This window comes from Heptranchias perlo, chromosome 3 (assembly GCF_035084215.1).
Source record: "Heptranchias perlo isolate sHepPer1 chromosome 3, sHepPer1.hap1, whole genome shotgun sequence".
In the NCBI taxonomy this organism is placed as follows: domain Eukaryota; kingdom Metazoa; phylum Chordata; class Chondrichthyes; order Hexanchiformes; family Hexanchidae; genus Heptranchias; species Heptranchias perlo.
The window spans coordinates 10,191,954-10,214,595 of record NC_090327.1 but is presented as its reverse complement, the minus strand read 5'-3'; the positions used below and the strand labels follow the sequence as shown (position 1 = coordinate 10,214,595).

General features: G+C 42.2%; 1 protein-coding gene across 2 annotated transcripts in view; it reads right to left on the bottom strand.

Annotated features, from left to right (window-relative positions):
* Window positions 1–22,642, bottom strand: part of LOC137310136 (intermembrane lipid transfer protein VPS13B-like) — an 875,231-nt gene that overhangs the window by 53,391 nt on the left and 799,198 nt on the right. For both annotated transcript variants that reach the window (XM_067978114.1, XM_067978120.1), the window contains exons 44-50: window positions 12,842–12,997; window positions 11,222–11,488; window positions 9,826–9,909; window positions 8,997–9,172; window positions 7,564–7,734; window positions 6,619–6,829; window positions 5,537–5,725 (exon numbers count right to left, since the gene is read on the bottom strand). In XM_067978114.1, the coding sequence (XP_067834215.1) occupies window positions 5,537–5,725; window positions 6,619–6,829; window positions 7,564–7,734; window positions 8,997–9,172; window positions 9,826–9,909; window positions 11,222–11,488; window positions 12,842–12,997 (1,254 nt within the window). The remainder of the gene's footprint in view (window positions 1–5,536; window positions 5,726–6,618; window positions 6,830–7,563; window positions 7,735–8,996; window positions 9,173–9,825; window positions 9,910–11,221; window positions 11,489–12,841; window positions 12,998–22,642) is intronic.

Genomic DNA, 22,642 nt, shown 5'->3' with positions numbered 1-22,642 from the left:
TAGTTATGAAAGCATAGCAACCTCAATCAGTGGTCCAATTCAACACAGAAAGCTTACTTTACTTGCTTATGAAACACTAGTTATATTGGTCAAAAGTTTTACTTTTTTTATTGATGAACTACATTTCAATATCTTTAACGAGGGAGATGGGCAAAACAGGCACCGATAACCACTAACTTCTGACATCATTGGTAATGTATGGCTAAGTTAATAACATGCATCTCACCTTGTGAGAGAATGAGAACAGAATAGCTATTGTTCCTAAAGTTGGGACCTCATTTAGCAGAAAGGTTTGACTTGGGACTTCACGCCTGGTTACAACTTGACCAGGCGTATTCAAATTATTTTGTGTTTCTGATCATTTGTGCTTTTGGGAGCAATACTAGTTGCGAGAATCCAAAATTTAGAAAAGAATTTGGCTTCAGACTAATTAAAATTCATCCCAAACTGAAATTTAGATGGTCATCCCTTTCTAGCAATCAATGTGAAAACTAAACTCACACGATATACACGCGATATAAAGGGTCATTTTCTAACTTTACGCTGTTGGCAGCAAACCTCATTCTCAGATAGGGCTGTGCATGACTTTCCGAAGTGTGTACTTGAATTTCTGTTCTGTGCGGTCGGTGGGGAAAGCCAGATTCTAGGATTTGGGCACAGAATCTCTCTCAAAATCCAGTGTGAAATTGAGATAGTGCCGCTATTTTGGAGATGGTGTATCGTGGGGATGAGATGTTGAACCAATGTTCCGTCTGCTTGTTCGGCTGTAAAAGTGGACATTAAAGATCATATGACGATATTTGAAGAAGAGCAGCAAGTCCTGTCCATCATTCCTCCATCAACTAGCAAGTAAGTTTACCAGACTGATTCCTGGGATGCCAGGACTGACGTAAGAGGAGAGATTGGGTCGACTAGACCTATTATTCTAAACTCTAGTGAATAGTTCTCATCGAAACATACAAAATTCTAACAGGACTAGACAGACTAGATGCAGGGAGGATATTCCCGATGGTTGGGGAGTCCAGAACCAGGGTCACAGTCTCAGGATACGGGGTACGACATTTAGAACCGAGATGAGGAGAAATTTCTTCACTCAGAGGGTGGTGAACCTGTGGAATTCTCTACCACAGAAGGCAGTGGAGGCCAAGTCATTAGATGTATTCAAGAAGGAGATAGATATATTTCTTAATGCTAAAGGGATCAAGGGATATGGGGAAAAAGCGGGAACAAGGTACTGAGTTAGACGATCAGCCATGATCATTTTGAATGGCGGAGCAGGCCCGAAGGGCCTACTCTTGCTCCTATTTTCTATGTTTCTATGTAAACATTTTGTTGCTGTTTGTGGGATCTTGCTGTGTGAAAAATGGCTACCTCATTTGCTTAGACCTTATGGCAGAATTTTAACAGTAAAAAACGGGTGGGTTGGGGCGGGGCATTGTAAATCGCAACGATTTCAGACCCGCCCCCAACCCACCCATTTCTGGTTTTCACCGGGCCGGGGACACCGCTCCCAGGAGGTGGGTCGGTGACTAAAACCTTTCAGGTTTTGCAATTTCAACCCCTGGGGGCCAGGATTCCCGGACCTTCTCCTTCAGGCCACGAGAAAGGAAGTGAGAAGGCCCGAAACTGCAAAAGTGCCTTTCTTGCACTGCTTGTGGGCGCGGAGGAGCAGGAGTGCTTCCCCCAGGCCCAACAAGCCTACCTGCAACGACCCACCCAATGATCTCGCACCCCCCCGGATCTCCGACACCCCATCGAAATGATTGCGGACCCCCCCACCCCAATCTCCGACACCCCCAAACGATCATGGACCCCCGCCCCCAAAATGACCGCGGACCCCCACGATGACTCCCGATCCCTCCCTCCATGACTGACTCCTCCCCCCACTCCCCCCCCCCCCCCGTTGACCCCCATGCCCACTGGTGCCCCCATGCCCTCCATCCATTCATACAATTAAAGACTTACCTTTTCACATCCTCTCCCTGGCTGCTCTCCCATCCGACTGAGACCAGCCTGTCGGTCAGGCCGGCCAGTCGGACAGCAAACTGACAAAAAAAAGACGTCCTTACATCAAAACCGTAAGGACGTCTGGGAAACCCGTAGTTGTGGGTCTGCAGTCCGCAATTCGAGCCCCCACCCCGCCCCCTTCCCGGCTCCGGGTCAAAGTCATGCCCTACATCTCAAAAGTAGTTTATTGTGTGTGAAGCATCTTGAGAGGTTTAAAAAAATGGGATAAAACTTATACGTACATTCAGATCCTCAGTGTCATGAACCAGCTTTCCTCCTCATCTCCAAAATTAACCAAAATGGAAAAACATGTAATTCTATGCAATATGCGCCGTTGCCAATAACTCCTGTTCAAACTCATTATAATCATTCAGACACTAATCAGCATAATGCAGCAGTTTTCAATGAGTTTAATGTATAAATAGGAAAAGATTTTGATGAAGCTAACAGCTCTCTCATCATTTCACTGATATCCTAGAAACCTTAACATATGTACTTGCCTTCAAGTTCATTATTATCCTAGATTCCTTTTTAACCTAATAAATAATTTTTAATGCCCATTCGTCAAGCTTTAGGCAAAACATTTACATGGAGAAGCACATTAAGGTCGTAAGTTAACGATCTTAGACATAGCATTCTTACTGAGTATACCAGTGCCTTAACAATGGAATGACAGTCAATCATACTGAGCCGTGTCTTGCTGGAAAAGTAACGATGTGTTTACAATGTACGTCGTTATTAATGAGCAAACGGCCGGCAAGTTCAGGCGATTAAGGATACGGCGTGAGTTGCCCATCTCAAGAACTTGCTGGTCGATTTACGCCGCTCCGCCGTCTGCTTCATACAAACAGCATCTCACCCTTAGCCTCCCTGTTATTTTTTAAGAACTTGCTGGATTTGCCCATTATCCGCCATTAAACTCGCCACAGAAAGTTAAGTCTTGCAATTAGGAGCGTAAGTACCTTTTTAACAACATGAGAATTATTAATGCAATGCCAATCAATCTTTCTGCCCAGAAAGGGAACAATTTAAAGTGTTCATTCTCATTCCTGCATGTAGTCAATTGTTGTTTGAGATTTTAAACGTGTCAAATTTTAAACTTTTGACATTTTTTTCTTACTTTTCCTTTTGGTCTTTTTTTTTTTCTCTCTCTCTTAATCCAATCTTTCTTTCCCTCTCTTTATTTCTCTTTCTGTACCTGATTTGACTCTAATTCACCCTATTTTCTTCTTAGTCGTTACTCTGTTTCTTTCTCAATCCTTAAATCTCATTGGGTTAAGGAGGTAGACTGTTGGTCCCATTGTTCACGTAAGGTCTCTGATGCCCCATTGCCCTCACCGCCCCGTTATCAACTCACACTTCCAGCAAGTTACGGTGCAAAAAATTTTTGAGCTGAAGGGTGAGGAAAAGGTCTAACAGCATACGCGGCGAGATGCCCCACTCCAGAAAGATCCGGCCCATTGCTGAGGTGATTCACCCTGATGTAAGATCTAATTCCACTTTCATATTTTTCTCCCTTTCAAAGACTAGAGGGGAGAACAGGGCTATATGCATTGTAAGCAAATCTGTACACATATCATCTCCTGGGTTGGCAAATGGGCAATCTGATGGTGAAAGATGGAGGCGATAGAGTGTGTCTGTGAAAAGAGGGAGTTTTTTTTTTTTTTTTATTCGTTCACGGGATGTGGGCGTCGCTGGCAAGGCCGGCATTTATTGCCCATCCCTAATTGCCCTCGAGTTGGAAAGAGCAGAGTGCTTCTGTGAATACAGTGATGTTAGAGGGGTAAAGTGCCTCTTAATAGGAGAGGGTTTAGAGTGAGGGGAAGAAAGCCTCTGTGAAATTGGGGTTAAAAGGGGACAATGTGTGTGAAGGTGGCATGTGATTGTTTAAGTAGCTTTTGTGGAAGCAATGTAATCAATTAGATCTGTTGAACGTGGAAAAAAAAAGTCATTTATTTTTCATGTTTTTTCAGATTAAGAATCTAATCATAAAGTAACAAAATGTTTACAATGCACCTAATTTAAACTTAAAAAATGCAGTGTTTTCTCAGAGAGTGCGTGCACCTGGACCCCCTTAGAAATACAAGCACCAGTAGGAAAAGAAGAAAGAAAGACTCACACCTCTATAGAATCTTTCACGACCTCAGGACGTCCCAAAGCGTTTTACAGCCAATGAAGTACTTTTGAAGTGTAGTCACTGTAGTAACGTAGGAAATGCGGCAACCAGTTTGCGCACAGCAAGATCCCACATACAGCAATGAGATAATGTCCAGATATTGTGTTTTTTTTTTAAAAGTGATGTTGGTTGAGATAAATATTGGCCAGGACACCGGGAAGAATTCCCCTGCTATTCTTCGAAATAGTGCCATGGGATCTTTTACGTCCATCTGAGAGGGCAGACGGGGCCTCGGTTTAATGTCTCATCCAAAGGGCGGAACCTCCTACAGTGCAGCACTCCCTCAGTACTGCACCGAAGTGTCAGACTAGATTTTGTGCTCAAATCTCTGGAGTGGGATTTGAATCCACAATTTTCTGACTCGAAGGAGAGAGTGCTACCAGTGAGCCACAGCTGACGTCAAGGGGTAAATTTTAACGGGGAGCCGGGAAGAGGGGGGGAATTCCTGATGGGAAACGCGGATTGACAGGCTGGCTGTCAGTCGGATGGGAGAGCATCCAAGGAGGGGACGTCAGCAGGTAAGTCTTAGATTGGAGGGTGGCGGGAGGGTGGTCGGGGTTGGGGGTCTTTGGGGGACATCGGGGGGTGTCAGTCATCGGGGGGGGGGGGGGGGGAAACGAGGTTGGGATCATCAAGGGATCAGTCATGGGGAGGGGGTCGGAGATTGTGGGGGGTGTCCGAGATCTTTGGGGGGGTCGGAGATCATTGGGGGGGGGGGGGGGGGGAGGGTTGGAGATCGTGGGGGGGGGGGGGGGGGGTGGTCAGACATGGGGATAGGGTAGGCTGATTGCGTGTGTGGGATATCGCGGCAAGTAGGCTTGTTGGGCCTGGAGGGAACACTTCTGCTCCTCCTGCCCCACAAGCAGTGCAATAAATGCACTTACCTGCTGATCTGGGCCTTCTCGCCTCCTCTTACGTGGCGTGAAGCAGAAGGCCCGGGAATCACGGGCCCCAGGAGTTAAAAATAAAAAACCTGTCAAAATGCAGGCCCGCAGCTTCCTTAAAAGCTTTCACTGACCGACCCGCTTCCTGAGAGCGGGTTGGTTGCCCACCCCTCATCCCAACCCCGTTAAAACCAGAAGTGGGCGGGTTGGGGTTGGATTTTACTGTTTTTTTACGATTTTTACCTTCCCACCTCACCCCAACCCACCCGTTTGTGGGGTTAAAATCTACTCCCAAGGAAGGGGCTGCAGCATCTAGAACTAATTTTCTTCCTATAGACATGAGGAAGTGAGCTTTTGCTTACAGTTTTAGATATGGCACTAATGTTCCAGCACCAAAACAGAAAACTCCCTAGGCTGGTTTTCAAATGTTCTTACAGGTGCATAAGAAGCTTAGTTTTCTCAAACTGACCTTTTGATGATCTGGAAAGGTTCCAAGTTTTACATCTGCATCAGCAATCCCTTCCTCATCCAGCGTGACGACATCATTGATGGGATAATCCTTCCATTTAGGAGATGTGATATCATGTACAAGCCGGACTGCTGTGGATTTGTGCACAGTGTTCGTACTGGCCCAATAGATTCCAATCTGAAAAGGCTCCTAAAAATATATTTGAAAAAAAACTTCATTTATTTCAGAGCATCTTCAAAGGATTTTGACTGGCATTTTGAGAGGAGTTTTTTTCTAGGTTAATTAGCCAGGATTTTAACCTAATCAAAATCTTCTGCATTTTTACTTTTCACATGTTATTTCTAAGCCCCGGTGGCATGGTAGGCAACCAGCTCCCATCAGGAGACATTTTTTTACGCAGCGAGTTGTTGTGATCTGGAATGCGCTGCCTGAAAGGGTGGTGGAAGCGGATTCAATAATAACTTTCAAAAGGGAATTGGATAAATACTCGAAGGAAAAAAAATTGCAGGGCTATGGGGAAAGGGCGAGGGAGTGGGACTAGCTGGGTTACTTGTGCAGAGAGCCAGCACGGGCTTGACAGGCCGAGTGGCCTTCTTCTGTGCTGTAACCATTTTGTGATTCTAAAAGGAAATACTGCCTTTAAGCCAGCTAACAGGGAATGTGCAGCCTAAGTGGCTCATTCTCCAATTTTCTAAGGATGGGACAAAGGAATAATGGGGAGGTAGGCAGGTCTTTCCCCGCTGTGGTAACAGTGCTGGAGCACCAATGTACCACCCAGATTTCATTTTTAAAAAAAAATTAATTATTGGAGGAATAATTGGACTGTGTGTTGAGCACTAAAAAAAAACCCTATCTGGGACCCAAATGATTATGCATGCTAACAGCCTGAATGAAGATCTTTGCTATGTGCAGACTGATCTGGATATTCAGTCAAAATATTTTAAGCATCTCAATCCAGCTCTGTTAATAAGCACAAATCCACACCACAAAATCTGCCCAGAAACTAAAACGCAGCCCCATCAAAAACCACAAAGGTTTTTTTTTTGCAACACAAAAAGAAAATGTATTATTAATAGGTTTACCTGAAAGTTTGGTGGCACAATAACTTTCCCAGCAGGAACCTGCACCACTATTTTCTCGCCTTCAAAAAGCCAGAGGTCCCATTTGGATTGGTTGACGAGCAAGGCCCAAGGCAGCAGTTCAACGAGAAGTGTATTAAGACAGGGCTTCCAGGCAGACAGCTTAACCTGCATTGGACTGTCCCACTGAGCAAGCTGCTCACTGGTGTTTTTGCTGCCCGGTTGAAGCACACATTAAAGAAACAGATTAGTTCTTCATTATCCTCAATGGCAGTGATGTGCTTGAAACGAGTATTTAAGCTGTCACAATGCTTCATGTCAAAAGTGGCAGATCCTTAAAAATTGTTCTGGCTTTTAAAAAGGCTGCCAGAAAATGTTTACACAAAGATTATCCCCAATTTTTTTTGTGTTACTATACGATCTTCCCAGACCTAGCTAAAATGACATTTATCTTCTTAACTGTTGATTACCAGTGGATATAATGTTTTTGATTCAGAACTTTAAAAAGTTAAGTTTGGGGATCAAATGACTCTCACAAACCACGACAGCTCTGCAAAGAAAATGGTCACTTTATAACCAAAGCATTGTAAGTGTATATGTTTTATCTCTAAAATAAATATTTTCATGACTACAAATGAAACAGTAAGCTCTTTCAGAAATAAGTCCATATTGTTTAAATTCAGATTGCCCTCCGAAGAATTATTCTTAATCCACTGAAAATGTAAAGAATTTGATAAAAGAGGACACAAAAAAGCTATTTGAAACATTATTAGGCAAGATTGTTCAGATCTGGCAACAGTTATGTGCCTACTGATTAAAGGACATATCAGCTTAAATATACCCAAAGTAACAGACACTGTAATTATATCCATTTGCATCAAATACTTAGCATATTCTCGAACTGCTAGATGCGCGGTAAGCAGAAAATGAAGGGCTTTACTCCATTACCTGTCAGTCTCCTTTGTTATGTAAGGCCATGGGGGATGAGCATCAGTATCCACTTTGTAGAACTCTGTAAGTAACTTGCTGACAGTACAATCTCTTTGTGGTCCACTAACAATTTGTTTAATAAGGGCTGTTGAGATGGGGACAGCACACTGGGACGCTTCATCTTCCTCCCTGAGAAGGAGGGGGAAAAAAATTATTACATTTCATTGCGTTATCGTTCATTGTTTCCTTCGCCGCAGAACTAAAAAACAATTTTTATTTTGGTAAAGGTTATGCAAGGTTTTGATTAGAGTAAATAAGGAGAATTTGTTTCCACTGGCAGGAAGGTTGGTAACCAGAGGACACGGATTTAAGATCACTGGCAAAAGAATCAGAGGGGAGATGAGGAGAATTTTTTTTATGCAGCGAGTTTTTATGATCTGGAATGCACTGCCTGAAAGGGCGGTGGAAGCAGATTCGATAGAAACTTTCAAAAGGGAATTGGATAAATACTTGAAAAGGAAAAAAAATTCAGGGCTATGTGGAAGGAGCAGGGGAGTGGGACTAATTGGACAGCTCTTTCAAAGAGCCAGCAGTGGCACAATGGGCCGAATAGCCTCCTTCTGTACTCACATGATTCTATGACATGATTTTTCACATTTCACCAGCTTAGATATATCAATACAGGCCCTCATCCAAAAGTTTCGTTCGAAAGTGGGCCTGGCTTACTGAAACAATTCAGACTGAAACAGTCTCTTGATCAAGTGTCCGCTGGTGTTACATCTACCTGTGTTCACTTGTGCTATGAAGGGCAAATGTAACACCTAATTTTGTTTCTACTAAATTAGTTACTGATATGGATTAAAAGAAGCTTCAGAAACAGAAGTACTTCATGTTACATCACTGGAACACATTATCACATTGTTGTTTGTGGGACCTTACTGTGCACAAATTGGCTGCTGTGTTTCCTACATTACAGCAGTGACTGCACTTCAAAAAGTACGCCATTGGTTGTAAAGCGCTTTGGGACGTCCTGAGGTTGTGAAAGGTGCTGTATAAATGCAAGTTCTTTCTGAATTTTTTTCATGTAATTGGATGTACAATCAAGTGCTTCAGATTCTGCTGATTTGCCGAATATTCCAAGTTAAGTAATGGTTGGCACCAATAAATCTGCAGACCCAAAATACAGGAATGGAGACAGAAGCAATGCCTTCCCCACCCTTTCCCACTGATGCTTTAATTTACATCAGAGAACAAAACGTACAATGGTAGGCAAACATAACAATTTACCACTAATTATATCCTTTAGAAATGCCACTACACACAGGCAAGTATTACAGGCTGACAAATTAAAAAGAATTTTCATCAAAGCACATCATAAGCATAAATTAGAAGGTCTGGAAAAAGGTGAAGAACCAGCCAAAGACTGTCACTGGCAGAAATTTTATCGTTACCTTGCTTGAAACGTCAAATGGTGCACAAGTTCTGGTTCCACGTTCAGAAGTGGCTCTTCCTGACCTTTTCCAATAATGACTTGAGGGTCTTTCAATCCCAAACTTCGCCTCTCCACATGTAGAATAATGGGATCAGGGAGATGGCTTCTCATGACAAACAGAGGGCTGAAAACCAGCTGCAATTGAAATATTAAACAGGCCTTGAGTTGAAAAAAATGAAAATGTCAGCAAAGAGAAGGGAAGACTGGCAATGCGGTTTGAGAAAAAACTTTTTAATCTGTCATTCTTGTACAAGTACAAAATAAAGGAACATTTTACTCTTCTTCCCTCCTCTCCTGAAGATGTTGACTTGTTCAGTTCCAATGTTACTAGCGGTACCTTATTTGAATGGCCGGTCTTCATGTGTGAGTCTAGACATCATCATTTCAGTGTACTGGAGGGCATCACAATCTAGCCTGATCAAGTCCTCACCTAAAGTCTACACATCTGAACTTTCCAGCACTGTGACCGTTGTGATCAAGGGAGGGACCCCCGGATTGATTCTTTATCCCTTCCCAGATCACAAGTTCCGAGACCAACTATAGCAGCTGTGATCACCACTTAAGCAAAGACTTAGTATTTAGTGTGGTCCGTATTGCTCAGTCTCACATCTATTTAGTGCATCTATTCCCCATTAAGTCATCAAGGACATGCCGGACGAATGAGTGTTTACAAAAACATTCACAATGTTCCCTGAATAAATGGAAAACTGTAACAAAACTCTTATTAATTTGGTAGAAAAAAACGTAACCAGTGTTTTGACAAGGCTGAGGAGGAACATAACACTCACCACTCTCTGCTGTACTGGGGATTCTGCGTCCAGACTCAGAGAGGTGCACCACACATGTAACATCGAGCCGTTTGAACTTGGGACCTGCATTGATCAATAACAATGGAGCATGAGTTAGTTATAACAATGAAAGAAAAACAGGGATATTATGAACTAAAAGCTACATTAAAATCAAAAGGATTTTCACGTAATCATTTTACACAGGTTCCATTTACATTCCGTTTTTGTTCTTTTGAGGACTGATTTTACACATTTCAAGGGCAGGAGTGGATTTGACCAGACTCCAAACCTTGTGTAATTATCCTGACTGGTAGCTTATGGACCAATTGCATTGCATCTCCTGCGTCGGTGTAAAGTAGTTCTTGTGTTGCACTAATTCAAGATGACCAGTATAATTGTGCTAAAATTGCATCAATTTGGCACTTCCTCACTGGTGCAAGGCCACACGGAGCAGGAGAAGGAGAAGGTGGTGCTGCTGCACGGTTCGGATTCATATCGGCTGCTGTTGCCAAATTTTGAAACCTAAATATTAAAGGTAGTACAGGCTTTGATTTCATAATGCTAAAAATGCTAGAAATGGGATTTGCCAACTCTTTTGTAACCTGAAAAATGAGCACAGCTCTGTGAGTGTGCTTAAATTTGCATGTGCATAGCACTGTTTCCTCTGATTAGAGCAGTACATCTCCAAGCTGTCCGCTCACAGCGCTCCAAAGATGATATCAGTATCGTATAGCGATTAATGGCGCTCGCCATTATTAATTCATAAAAACGCCAGCAACACACACAAAGGTACCAATAATTCTATTTCAAGGTGACTTGGCACCCAGTATTTTAAGCATTCTAAATTGTATTCTGCACAAACCCATTCCGATATCCTAAACATTTTCAGCCGGGTTTATTTAATAATTCAGAATGATACTGGAGTTAAATTATGAGGACAAGTTGCATAGACTAGGCTCGTTTTTCCTTGATTATAGAAGATTAAAGGGTGATCTAATTGAGGTGTTAAAGACGATTAAAGGATTTGATAGAGTAGAGAGAGAGAAACTATTTCCTCTGGTGGGGGAATCCAGAACAAGAGGGCATCATTTTAGAATTAGAGCTAGGCCATTCAGGGGTGATGTCAGGAAGCACTTCTTCACATAAAGGTTTGTGGGAATCTGGAACTCTTTTCCCCAAAAAGCTGTTGAGGCTGGGGGTCAATTGAAAATTTTAAAACTGAGATTGACAGATTTTTGTTAGACATGGGTATTAAAGGATTTGGAACAAAGATGGGTAGATGGAGTTAAGCTACAGGTCAGCCATGATCTAACTAAATGCGGAACAAGCTCGAGGGGCTGAATGGCCTACTCCTGTTTCTATGTTAATTTCTAGCGATTCAGATCATTTGCAATACCTGAATGACTGCGCTGTCATCAGAGTGAAGAGACTCGAGACACACATCTGGTGACCAGCCTGTGTCATCCCCTTTAACCCTAACGCACAACTCAGTGAACTCTGTGTTCTCAAGAACAAAAGATGGGATCTTCTGATTCGATGGCAAGCAGCTAAAATGTTCTTTGGTCAACACTTGTCCATCCTGTCCACTGCAATGCTGCACCACTTTCAGTTCTATATCCTGGTTTAAGTAACTGCAAATGGCTTGTCTGCCACAGATAATTATCTGAAAGAGAACAATATCAAACATTGTTGTGTGATTGCATGTCTGGGTTGAAAGATAATGCACAGAATAACCAGCAAAAAAAACATGCTTCACATTTCTTGTGGACATTACGAATATAATAATCATGGATTTGTACACTTTCTAATACATAGAGATTATTTTGAAATTAAGTCAATCAATCTTGTGTATTGTGCAAATGGTACTAAACCAGATTCCAAGTACATTGTTAGCCTTGCATTTTAAAAATCAGTTTATTACACATAGATATTTAAATATTGACACTGTAGATACTGTTCATTTTACAGATATTCCCTTCTGATTTGTCATTTGTCATAGAATCATACAGCACAGAAGGTGACCATTTGGCCCATCGTACCTGTGTCGGCTCTTTGAAAGAGCTATCCAATTAGTCCCACTCCCAGGCCCTTTCCCCATAGTCGTGGAAATTTTTCCCCTTTGCATTTATCCAATTCCCTTTTCAAAGTTACTATTGAATCCACTACCACCAGCCTTTCAGGCAGTGCATTCAAGATCATAACAACTCGCTGTGTAAAACAATTTCTCCTCATCTCCCCTCTGGTTCTTTTGTCAATTACCCTAAATCTGTGTCCTATGGTTACCGGCCCTTTTGCCACTGGAAATAGTTTCTCCTTATTTACTCTATCAAAATCCTTCATGATTTTGAACACCTCGATTAAATCTCCCCTTAACCTTCTCTGCTCAAAGTGTATAGTTCTGGGCACCCCACTACAAGAAGGATATTAGAGTCACAGAAAGGATAAGGTGAAGAATACTTCAAATATTCGTTATAGTTGTGAATAAATGATTTAAAAACTGGAGCTTTTCTCACTGCAGCGAAAGTTAAACGGGGTTCTAATAGAGGTTTTTAAAATTATGAAGTGTTTTGAGAGGGTAAATAATTAAAGATTGTTTCGACTGGTTGGAGAATTGACAATAAAGGGGCATAAACTTAGAATTATGGCGAGATGAACAGGAAATTAGAAGAAATTCTTCACGCAACGGGTTATTAGATCATGTAGAGTCAGGAGAATTAGTAAAACAAATGTGGTAATTAGTGCTTTAAGATCAAGCATTTGCAGTGCTATATTCAACAATATCTTTCCAAATAGCCCAAATTATTTACATTTTTATTTTTAAAAAAAGGGTACTTTTTTTTGGTCTCTTCCATCTTCAAATAATCAGCCTCAGCTTTTAAGGACTGCTCTTCTCGAAAACAGAATAAAATGGAAAACATATTTATAAACCACAAACTCCAGCATTTCTCTTCTGTATTTAAAGCGTTATGATAAAAAATAGTTGGCCTTCATATACAACCACATGAAAGGAACTTACTTGTTTTTGCACACTGTTAAGTGGCTGCACTTTGATGATCAGTGATGCTGTTCTTCCCTTGTACTGGATACTTCTAACAAATGTGCCTATGTTGTCCACACTGAACGGCTCGGACCAACGCCAGTTTCCCCAGCCTTCGATACAGATGTGCAGCAGCTGCACAGAACAATGAGCATGTTTGTATTGACAAATGGTCTGAGATTAAACAGTGCAACCCACAACATTTTATGACAGTTAAAGTTTTCTCCAAAATTATTTGTTTCAATCTATTTTTAGGGTGGGAACATATAAACAATTAGCAAGTCACTGGGCAACATTTTTTTAATCAATTATTTTGAGGAGAGAAGCCATTAAGTCCTTTGCCATCACACCAATGTTGTTGCTGTGCTAGCTGTGCAAAAGTTGCAATAGATACAGAACCATTCATATATTGCCCCATTTATACATGAATTAACAATATGCGGTATTGAATCCTGTCCTATCAGTGACTTCAAGCAGGTAATAGGTAGTTTAGGTACTTTTGAGTATGAATTAATGACATTTACTCCAAGTTGGGTTTGTATTTCAGTCTTAGCAGGATAACCTTTCGGTGAAGAGGTGATCTACAACTGATAAGATTACAACAATTCATGAGCCCAGATCTGCTGCTCCGACATCTCCTCAGTGTATCAGCAACAAATTTCTCTTATCAGGCAGAGTGGCAATTAAAACAGTTTGCGCTCCTACATTCTTGATCAGACACCACAATTTGTTTTCTTAAACCAGTACTAGCTGGGTTCTGAGCAAAATTACTCCAAAACTTAGTTAAAAATAGTTTAGCATATGTGACGTGACTCCCAGTTAGCATCTAGAGATGGAAATTATGCTTCCTGACATATGGGCCTGCTGTCAACCTGCATATCATTGACAGCAAAGCAGATTCTCTCTCTCAGGACAACTTTGGTAGTTACTGAGCAGCCATTCACTGAACCATTTTTCTCTAGTCATGAGTTGAAAAAAAAAGGGGACTTCTCCCCACTGCCACACACACACACACACACACCCACATACACACACACACACACACACACACACCCACATACACACACACACACACACACACACCCACACACACACACATCCACATACACACACACCCACACACACCCACACACACCCACACACACCCACATACACACCCACACACACACACACACACACATCCACATACACACCCACACACACACACACACACACACACACACACATCCACACACTGTTTTGAGGGTTATTAATCGTTATTTAGCGAGAAAAACTACAGTAGTATACATATGAAGCATACTGCAGTGCTATATATAAAATATAACAATCCCAACAAAACATTCCAGTTGTAGGTTGTTTAAAAAAAAACATAATGAATTTATTATGTTAGTAGCTAGTAAAATAGCTAAGGCTATAATAATTTTGGAAAGCCAAAAAATATATTTGTCATTACAATTCTGAATACGATTGGTCAATCTTGGAAATCAACACCAACACCAAAAGGCTTCACTGATATCAATAGCTTCAGGGTACATTTGGTCAAGCACTCAGCTCCCTTGCACGTAAATCTGTATGCAATTAATTTGTTTAATTTATAAATATTAGTTAATCTCAAAGAAAAACAGCCACAGCAGTTGGATCCATTCGACCAGTTACAAAATCAGCAAGGAAAGTAAATAGATGGGATCACGTAGACTGTAAAGATCCGAATGTTTAGATTAGATAAACTAGTAGCAGTGGGGAAAAATGGCATTGGGAGTACTAAAAACTCTTTAGAGTAAAACGACATTTATTAATTTACTTTATGTTGGTTAAGTATGGTTCGTGTTTAAATTTTACACTGTTAATGTAGCGTGGGTATGTGATGTAAGGTTGCATGTATGCACTATTGTACAACCATTCTGTTCATGGAGGCACTCAAAGTCCCATCACCATATCTAGGGTGTAGGCAAGAAAGAGACTGCTGGTGTAGGATATGTGACTCGGATTAGCATTGGTGGAAAGTTGGATAATCTGCCCAAGGGCATTACTTAACATGATAGTAATTGGCCAAAGAGCCAGAGGGGAGATCAGGAGAATTTTTTTTAAGCAGCGAGTTACTATGATCTGGAATTCAATGCCTGAAAGGGTAGTAGAAGCAGATTCAATAGTAACTTGCAAAAAGGAACTGGATAAATACTTGAAGGGGAGAAAACTGCAGGGCTATGGGTGGGAAAGAGGAGGGGAGTGGGACTAATTGGATAGCTCTTTCAAAGAGCCGGCACAGGCACGATGGGCAGAATGGTCGCCTTCTGTGCTGTAAGGTTCTATAATTCTATGAACACTTGACGACTGTTGGACCAACATAAAAACAGCAACACTATGCCTCAATAACAACTTGCATTTATATAGCACCTTTAATGTAGTAAAACATCCAAAGGCGCTTCACAGGAGTGTTATCAGACAAAATTTGACACCGATCCACACAAGGAGCTATTAGGACAGGTGGCCAAAAGCTTGGTCAAATAGGTAGGTTTTAAGGAGGAGAGGTGGAGAGGCATAAAGGTTTAGGGAGGGAGTTCCTGGGCTTAGGGCCTATGCAGCTGAAGGTACGGCTGCCAATGGTGGAGCGATGAAAATTGGGGATGTACAAGAGGCCATAATTGGCGGAGCACAGAGATCTTGGATGATTGTAAGGCCTGAAGGAGGTTACGGAGATAGGGAGGGGCGAGGCTATGGAGGGATTTGAAAACAAGGATGAGACTTCTAAAATCAAGGTGTTGCTGGATCGGGAGCCAATGTAGGTCAGCAAGCACAGGGATGATGGGTGAACGGGAGTTAGGATACAGGCAGCGATAATGAGTGACCTTGAGCAAAGGAACAATGTTATAGTGGTCTAGATGATGTAATTTCTGTGACACCATCAGAAAACAAACTGATCTTGCAAGAATTCAATGTATGGGGGTAGCAGAATGCCACACCTGGGATAGTACCACTGGTCCCAATTATAACCACCTCCTTCGTATAACAAAATGCATTGAGCAAAAGCCAGTAAAGCATTTGTACGAGCATTAGTTTAAAAATGACAACTTAACCAAAATATTGTTTGAAGAGAAAAAGGGGAACACAACAGCCTACTTTCTTATCCCAGCTCTGCTGCAAAGGAAGTGCATCATAATAAAGTATTAGTGCTCAGGCCCAGGCTAAGTTATGACAAATGACAAATCATTACAAATAAGCTGAAGAAATTCAATCCTGTAAAGACCAGACTGACACAAAGTGAGTCTATGATGTGTGAAATAAGTCGTAAAGCTCCAAATAGAAAGAGCGAAAGAATTGCATTTATATAGCGCCTTTCACAACCTCAAGATGTCCCAAAGCACTTTACAGCCAATTAAGTATTTATTCAAGTGTAGTCGCTGTGGTAATGTAGGAAACACAGCAGCCAATTTTTTTTCAGCAAGGTCCCACAAACAGCAATGTGATAATGGCCAGATAATCTGTTTTTAGGTATTGACTGAGGGATAAATATTGGCCAGGACACCGGTGAAAACTCCCCTGCTCTTCATCAAAGTAGTACCGTGGGATCTTTTTCATCTAACTGAGAAGTCAGACAGGGCCTCGGTTTACCGTTTCATCTGAAAGACGGCACCTCCAACAGTGCAGCACTCCCTCAGTACAGCGTCAGCCCACATTTTGTGCTCAAGTTCCTGGAGTGGGACTTGAACCCACAGCCTTCTGACTCAAGAGGCCACAAATGCTACCAACTGAGCCACGGTTGACAAATGTACTAAAACTGCAATTCTGTAAGAGTTTGAATGGTACTAGCCTTGTCATGTGCAAGGCTGAAATCATGTCGGGATGACACATGCATTTTCTGGAATTGATATCCATCATTACGTATGAAGACTTTGAGAGAGTCACACAGCAGTCATAATACAACAAGTTGAATGAGGATCCCCATAGTGCCTCCAAGCTTAGTAAAACCATCAAGGCAATGAAGGTCATAAATCTCTGCAGCGATCTTGAAGCTTTGTCAAGTGCAACTACAGTTCTCTCACTGGCTGGAGAGAAGGTGCCATCTTCTAAGACATGAAAGAGGTATGACAATTGCTGCCATCTATGAGCAGAAGGGAAAGAAAAGAGGCTGCTACACCTATCACAGAATGTTGCTTCTTTCAGTAGCCAAGAAAATACTCAGGAAAGTTCTTGAAAAAAATATCAAAGCAGTCCTACAAGAAGCACAGTGTGGCTTCAGTCCACTATAAGCTGGTGTGCTCGGGATTTAAAAAAGCCTCCCCTGCTAGTGCATAAATATTTTGGCCTGTAGCCTCGCATTTAGCCAGTATGTACATTACCTCATAATGGAGTCTAGTGTTTAATTCAATGCTGTTTCATGAACAAAAGCAGGATGTACAAAATGAAGCATGTTATAAGCATAGGATAGGCTATGCAGTTAATGTAGCACAAGTCAAGTACTTTCCGGTAAGTCCCGTTTGTAATTTTTTATAAATATCCATCTCCTTTTCGCTTAAATTTTAACTGGACGAGACATAGTACTCTGCTACTAATGGAAAATGCTAGTCTTCCTACTAGTGGAAACACAGCTCGATCAATCACATATAATGACGGAAAGAGATCTCCATTGGTATGAATCTATGTGGCAGACAATCTTTATTGATTGCAGTCCTGCTGATTTGTGATGTATCCACCAGGAATCTTTAAATCAAAATGAGTTATTAAAGGAAGTTGTATTAGAAAACCTTTTCCAATGATGACTAGCCATCTCTTTCAGTAGTTACCAACTGAGTAAAGAATGATAGGAGCCGAAAGATGTTTATGGTTAAATTCTCTCTATCTAGCTTCACTGTACCAATCTGAGCTTGTAAGAAGTCACAATTTCAAAACTTTGAGGATACCTGATTCAATCAATCATGGCAAAATCTTTTAAGCATTTATCATTTTGCTTCTGGACTAAAAGAGATTACAATTAAAATCAATAAAAATTAAAAACAGTAATAATAAAAGCAGAAAGCTCATCATCATGGGTAGGGTAGGTTTGATAGGGTAGATGTAGAGAACATGTTTCCACTTGTGGGAGAGTCCAAAATTAGGGGCCATAAATATGAGATAGTCACTAATAAATCCAATAGGGAATTCAGGAGGAATTTCTTCACCCGGTGAGTGGTTAGAATGTTGAACTCGTTACCACAAGGAGTAATTGAGATGAATAGCATAGATGCATTTAAGGGGAAGTGAGATAAGTACATGAGGGAGAAAGGAATAGAAGGATATGCTGATAGGGTTCGATGAAGAGGGGTAGGAGGAGGCTCGTGTGAAGCATAAACACCGGCATAGACCAGTTGGGCCGAATGGCCTGTTTCTGTGCTGCAATTCTATGTAATCATCTTCAAAGAGAAAAGACAGGTTAATATTTTGAGTGTAGACTCTTAGTCAGAACTGGAAACTGGAAGAAACGCAAACTTCTGTGAAAAATGGGGGAAGGAGAGACACAGAATTACATTGAATTTACAGCACAAAAATAGGCTATTCGGCCCAACTTGTCTACGCAGGTGTTCTTACGCTTCACATGAGCCTCCTTCCACCCTATCAGCATATCCTTCTATTCCTTTCTCCCTCATGTGTTTATCTAGCTACTCCTTAAATACATCCATGCTATTCGCCTCAACTTCTCCTTGTAGTAGCGAGTTCCACATTCTCACCACGAGCTGGATAAAGAAGTTTCTCCTGAATTCCCTACTGGATTCATTAGTGACTATCTTATAGTTATGGCCTCTAGTTTTGGACTCCCCTACAAGTGGAAACATATGCTCTACGTCTACCCTATCAAACCCTTTCATAATTTTAAACACCTCTATTAGGTCACCTCTCAGCCTTCTCTTTTCTAGAGAAAAGAACCTCAGCCTTTCCTGGGAGAGACGGTTAAGGTTTTCAAGTTACTATTATCAGTGTTCAGGCTATTGGGTTTGTAGAGTCCTCAGGGGAAAGATGACATACTAGTTTTGAAACCGGCACCTGATTTGGTTGGAACATTGTAGGAGGCCAAAGATGGAAAGGTCAAGAGTGGGAGTGGGAGAGGAAGTAGAAAGTGATAAAGTACAAGGAAGTCATGATCACACTTGTAGTTTTTGGGTAAAGTGGTCGTCCAGTTTGTGCTTGGTCTTTCCATAAGGGAGAGTGTACAGAACATGACCGGACAGATGGTCTGAGAAAGCAGGGCAAAGACCAAGGGAAGTCTAGATTAAACTGCATTTATTTCAATGCAAGAAGTCTGATGGGCAAGGCAGATGAACTCAGGGCATGGATGGGGACATGGGACTGGGATGTTATAGCTATTACTGAAACATGGCTAAGGGAGGGGCAGGACTGGCAGCTCAATGTTCCAGGGTACAGATGCTATAGGAAAGATAGAGCAGGAGGTAAGAGAGGAGGAGGAGTTGCGTTCTTGATTAGGGAGAACATCACGGCAGTAGTGAGAGGGGATATATCCGAGGGTTCGCCCACTGAGTCTATATGGGTAGAACTGAAAAATAAGAAGGGAGAGATCACTTTGATAGGATTGTACGACAGACCCCCAAATAGTCAACAGGAAATTGAGAAGCAAATATGTAAGGAGATTACAGACAGCTGCAAGAAAAATAGGGTGGTAATAGTAGGGGACTTTAACTTTCCCAACATTGACTGGGACAGCCATAGCATTAGGGGCTTGGATGGAGAGAAATTTGTTGAGTGTATTCAGGAGGAATTTCTCATTCAGTATGTGGATGGCCCGACTAGAGAGGGGGCAAAACTTGACCTCCTCTTGGGAAATAAGGAAGGGCAGGTGACAGAAGTGTTAGTGAGGGATCACTTTGGGACCAGTGATCATAATTCCATTAGTTTTAAGATAGCTATGGAGAAGGATAGGTCTGGCCCAAAAGTTAAAATTCTAAATTGGGGAAAGGCCAATTTTGATGGTATTAGACAGGAACTTTCAGAAGTTGATTGGGAGAGTCTGTTGGCAGGCAAAGGGACGTCTGGTAAGTGGGAGGCTTTCAAAAGTGTGTTAACCAGGGTTCAGGGTAAGCACATTCCTTATAAAGTGAAGGGCAAGGCTGGTAGAAGTAGGGAACCTTGGATGACTCGGGAGATTGAGGCCCTAGTCAGAAAGAAGAAGGAGGCATATGACATGCATAGGCAGCTGGGATCAAGTGGATCCCTTGAAGAGTATAGAGATTGCCGGAGTAGAGTTGAGAGAGAAATCAGGAGGGCAAAAAGGGGACATGAGATTGCTTTGGCAGATAAGGCAAAGGAGAATCCAAAGAGCTTCTACAAATACATAAAGGGCAAAAGAGTAACTAGGGAGAGAGTAGGGCCTCTTAAGGATCAACAAGGTCATCTATGTGCGGAACCACAAGAGATGGGTGAGATCCTGAATGAATATTTCACATCGGTATTTACGGTTGAGAAAGGCATGGATGTTAAGGAACTTGGGGAAATAAATAGTGATGTCTTGAGGAGTGTACATATTACAGAGAGGGAGGTGCTGGAAGTCTTAACGCGCATCGAGGTAGATAAATCTCCGGGACCTGATGAAATGTATCCCAGGACGTTATGGGAGGTTAGGGAGGAAATTGCGGGTCCCCTAGCAGAGATATTTGAATCATCGACAGCTACAGGTGAGGTGCCTGAAGATTGGAGGGTAGCAAATGTTGTGCCTTTGTTTAAGAAGGGCGGCAGGGAAAAGCCTGGGAACTACAGACCGGTGAGCCTGACATCTGTAGTGGGTAAGTTGTTAGAGGGTATTCTGAGGGACAGGATCTACAGGCATTTGGAGAGGCAGGGACTAATTAGGAACAGTCAGCAGTAGACATGGTCTACATGGACTTCAGCAAAGCCTTTGACAAGGTACCGCATGGTAGGTTGTTACATAAGGTTAAATCTCACGGGATCCAAGGTGAGGTAGCCAATTGGATACAAAATTGGCTTGACGACAGAAGACAGAGGGTGGTTGTACAGGGTTGTTTTTCAAACTGGAGGCCTGCATCCAGCGGTGTGCCTCAGGGATCGGTGCTGGGTCCGCTGTTATTTGTTATTTATATTAATGATTTGGATGAGAATTTAGGAGGCATGGTTAGTAAGTTTGCAGATGACACCAAGATTGGTGGCATTGTGGACAGTGAAGAAGGTTATCTAGGATTGCAACGGGATCTTGATAAATTGGGCCAGTGGGCCGATGAATGGCAGATGGAGTTTAATTTAGATAAATGTGAGGTGATGCATTTTGGTAGATCGAATCGGGCCAGGACCTACTCCGTTAATGGTAGGGCGTTGGGGAGAGTTATAGAACAAAGAGATCGAGGAGTACAGGTTCATAGCTCCTTGAAAGTGGAGTCACAGGTGGATAGGGTGGTGAAGAAGGCATTCGGCATGCTTGGTTTCATTGGTCAGAACATTGAATACAGGAGTTGGGATGTCTTGTTGAAGTTGTACAAGACATTAGTTCGGCCACACTTGGAATACTGTGTACAGTTCTGGTCACCCTATTATAGAAAGGATATTATTAGACTAGAAAGAGTGCAGAAAAGATTTACTGGGATGCTGCCGGGACTTGATGGTTTGACTTATAGGGAGAGGTTAGATAGACTGGGACTTTTTTCCCTGGAGAGTAGGAGGTTAAGGGGTGATCTAATAGAAGTCTATAAAATAATGAGGGGCATAGATAAGGTAGATAGTCAAAATCTTTTCCCAAAGGCAGGGGAGTCTATAACGAGGGGGCATAGATTTAAGGTGAGAGGGGAGAGATACAAAAGGGTCCAGAGGGGCAATTTTTTCACTCAAAGGGTGGTGAGTGTCTGGAACGAGCTGCCAGAGGCAGTAGTAGAGGCGGGTACAATTTTGTCTTTTAAAAAGCATTTGGACAGTTACATGGGTAAGATGGGTATAGAGGGATATGGGCCAAGTGCAGGCAATTGGGACTAGCTTAGTGGTATAAACTGGGCGACATGGACATGTTGAGCCGAAGGGCCTGTTTCCAAGTTGTAACTTCTATGATTCTATGATTCTATGAATAGAGGAGACCACATTATGAATGACGAATGCGATATATGAGAATAGAGGAATACACGGAAATTGCTTTTTCACATGGAAGTGGTGTTAGGGGCCCTGGACAATGAGGTGGGAAGTGAGTGAATGAACAGGTGTTGCATCCAAAGCAATTACACAGGGAAGTGCCCAGGGTTTTTGTAAAAAAAATCATTCTCGGGATAAGGGCGTCGTTAGCAAGGCCAGCATTTATTACCCATCCCTAGTTGCCCTTGAGAAGGTGGTGATGAGCCTTCTTCTTGAGCCGCTGCAGTCCGTGTGGTGAAGGTTCTCGCACATTGCTGGTAAGGACAGCTTGAGGTCAAAGAGGCGGAAGAACGAACAAGGGTATCTTGGAAAGAGCTGAGAGGAAGATGTGCTTGGTGGTGTGATCATGTTGTAGTTGGCAGAAAATGACCTGCCAAATGTGGAGTCTAGTCGGGTCAAAAGATGAGAAGAAAGGGGGACCTGGTTATTGTGAGCAGAGGGGCAGGACCATGAGAAATGGGGGAGAGGCATTGTTAAGAATCCTGTCCACCACAGCCAGGGGAAAGAGGAAGACATATCAGAAGCTTTGGCATATAAAGTGGACGAGAGAATCTGGGAGAAAGGATGGAGTCTTTCCGCAAGTCTGGGTGCAAGGTGGGAAGAAAGCATATTCCAGACAGTTTTGGGAGTCTGTGGGCTTGTAGCAAATGTCTGTGGAATCAGTGTTGT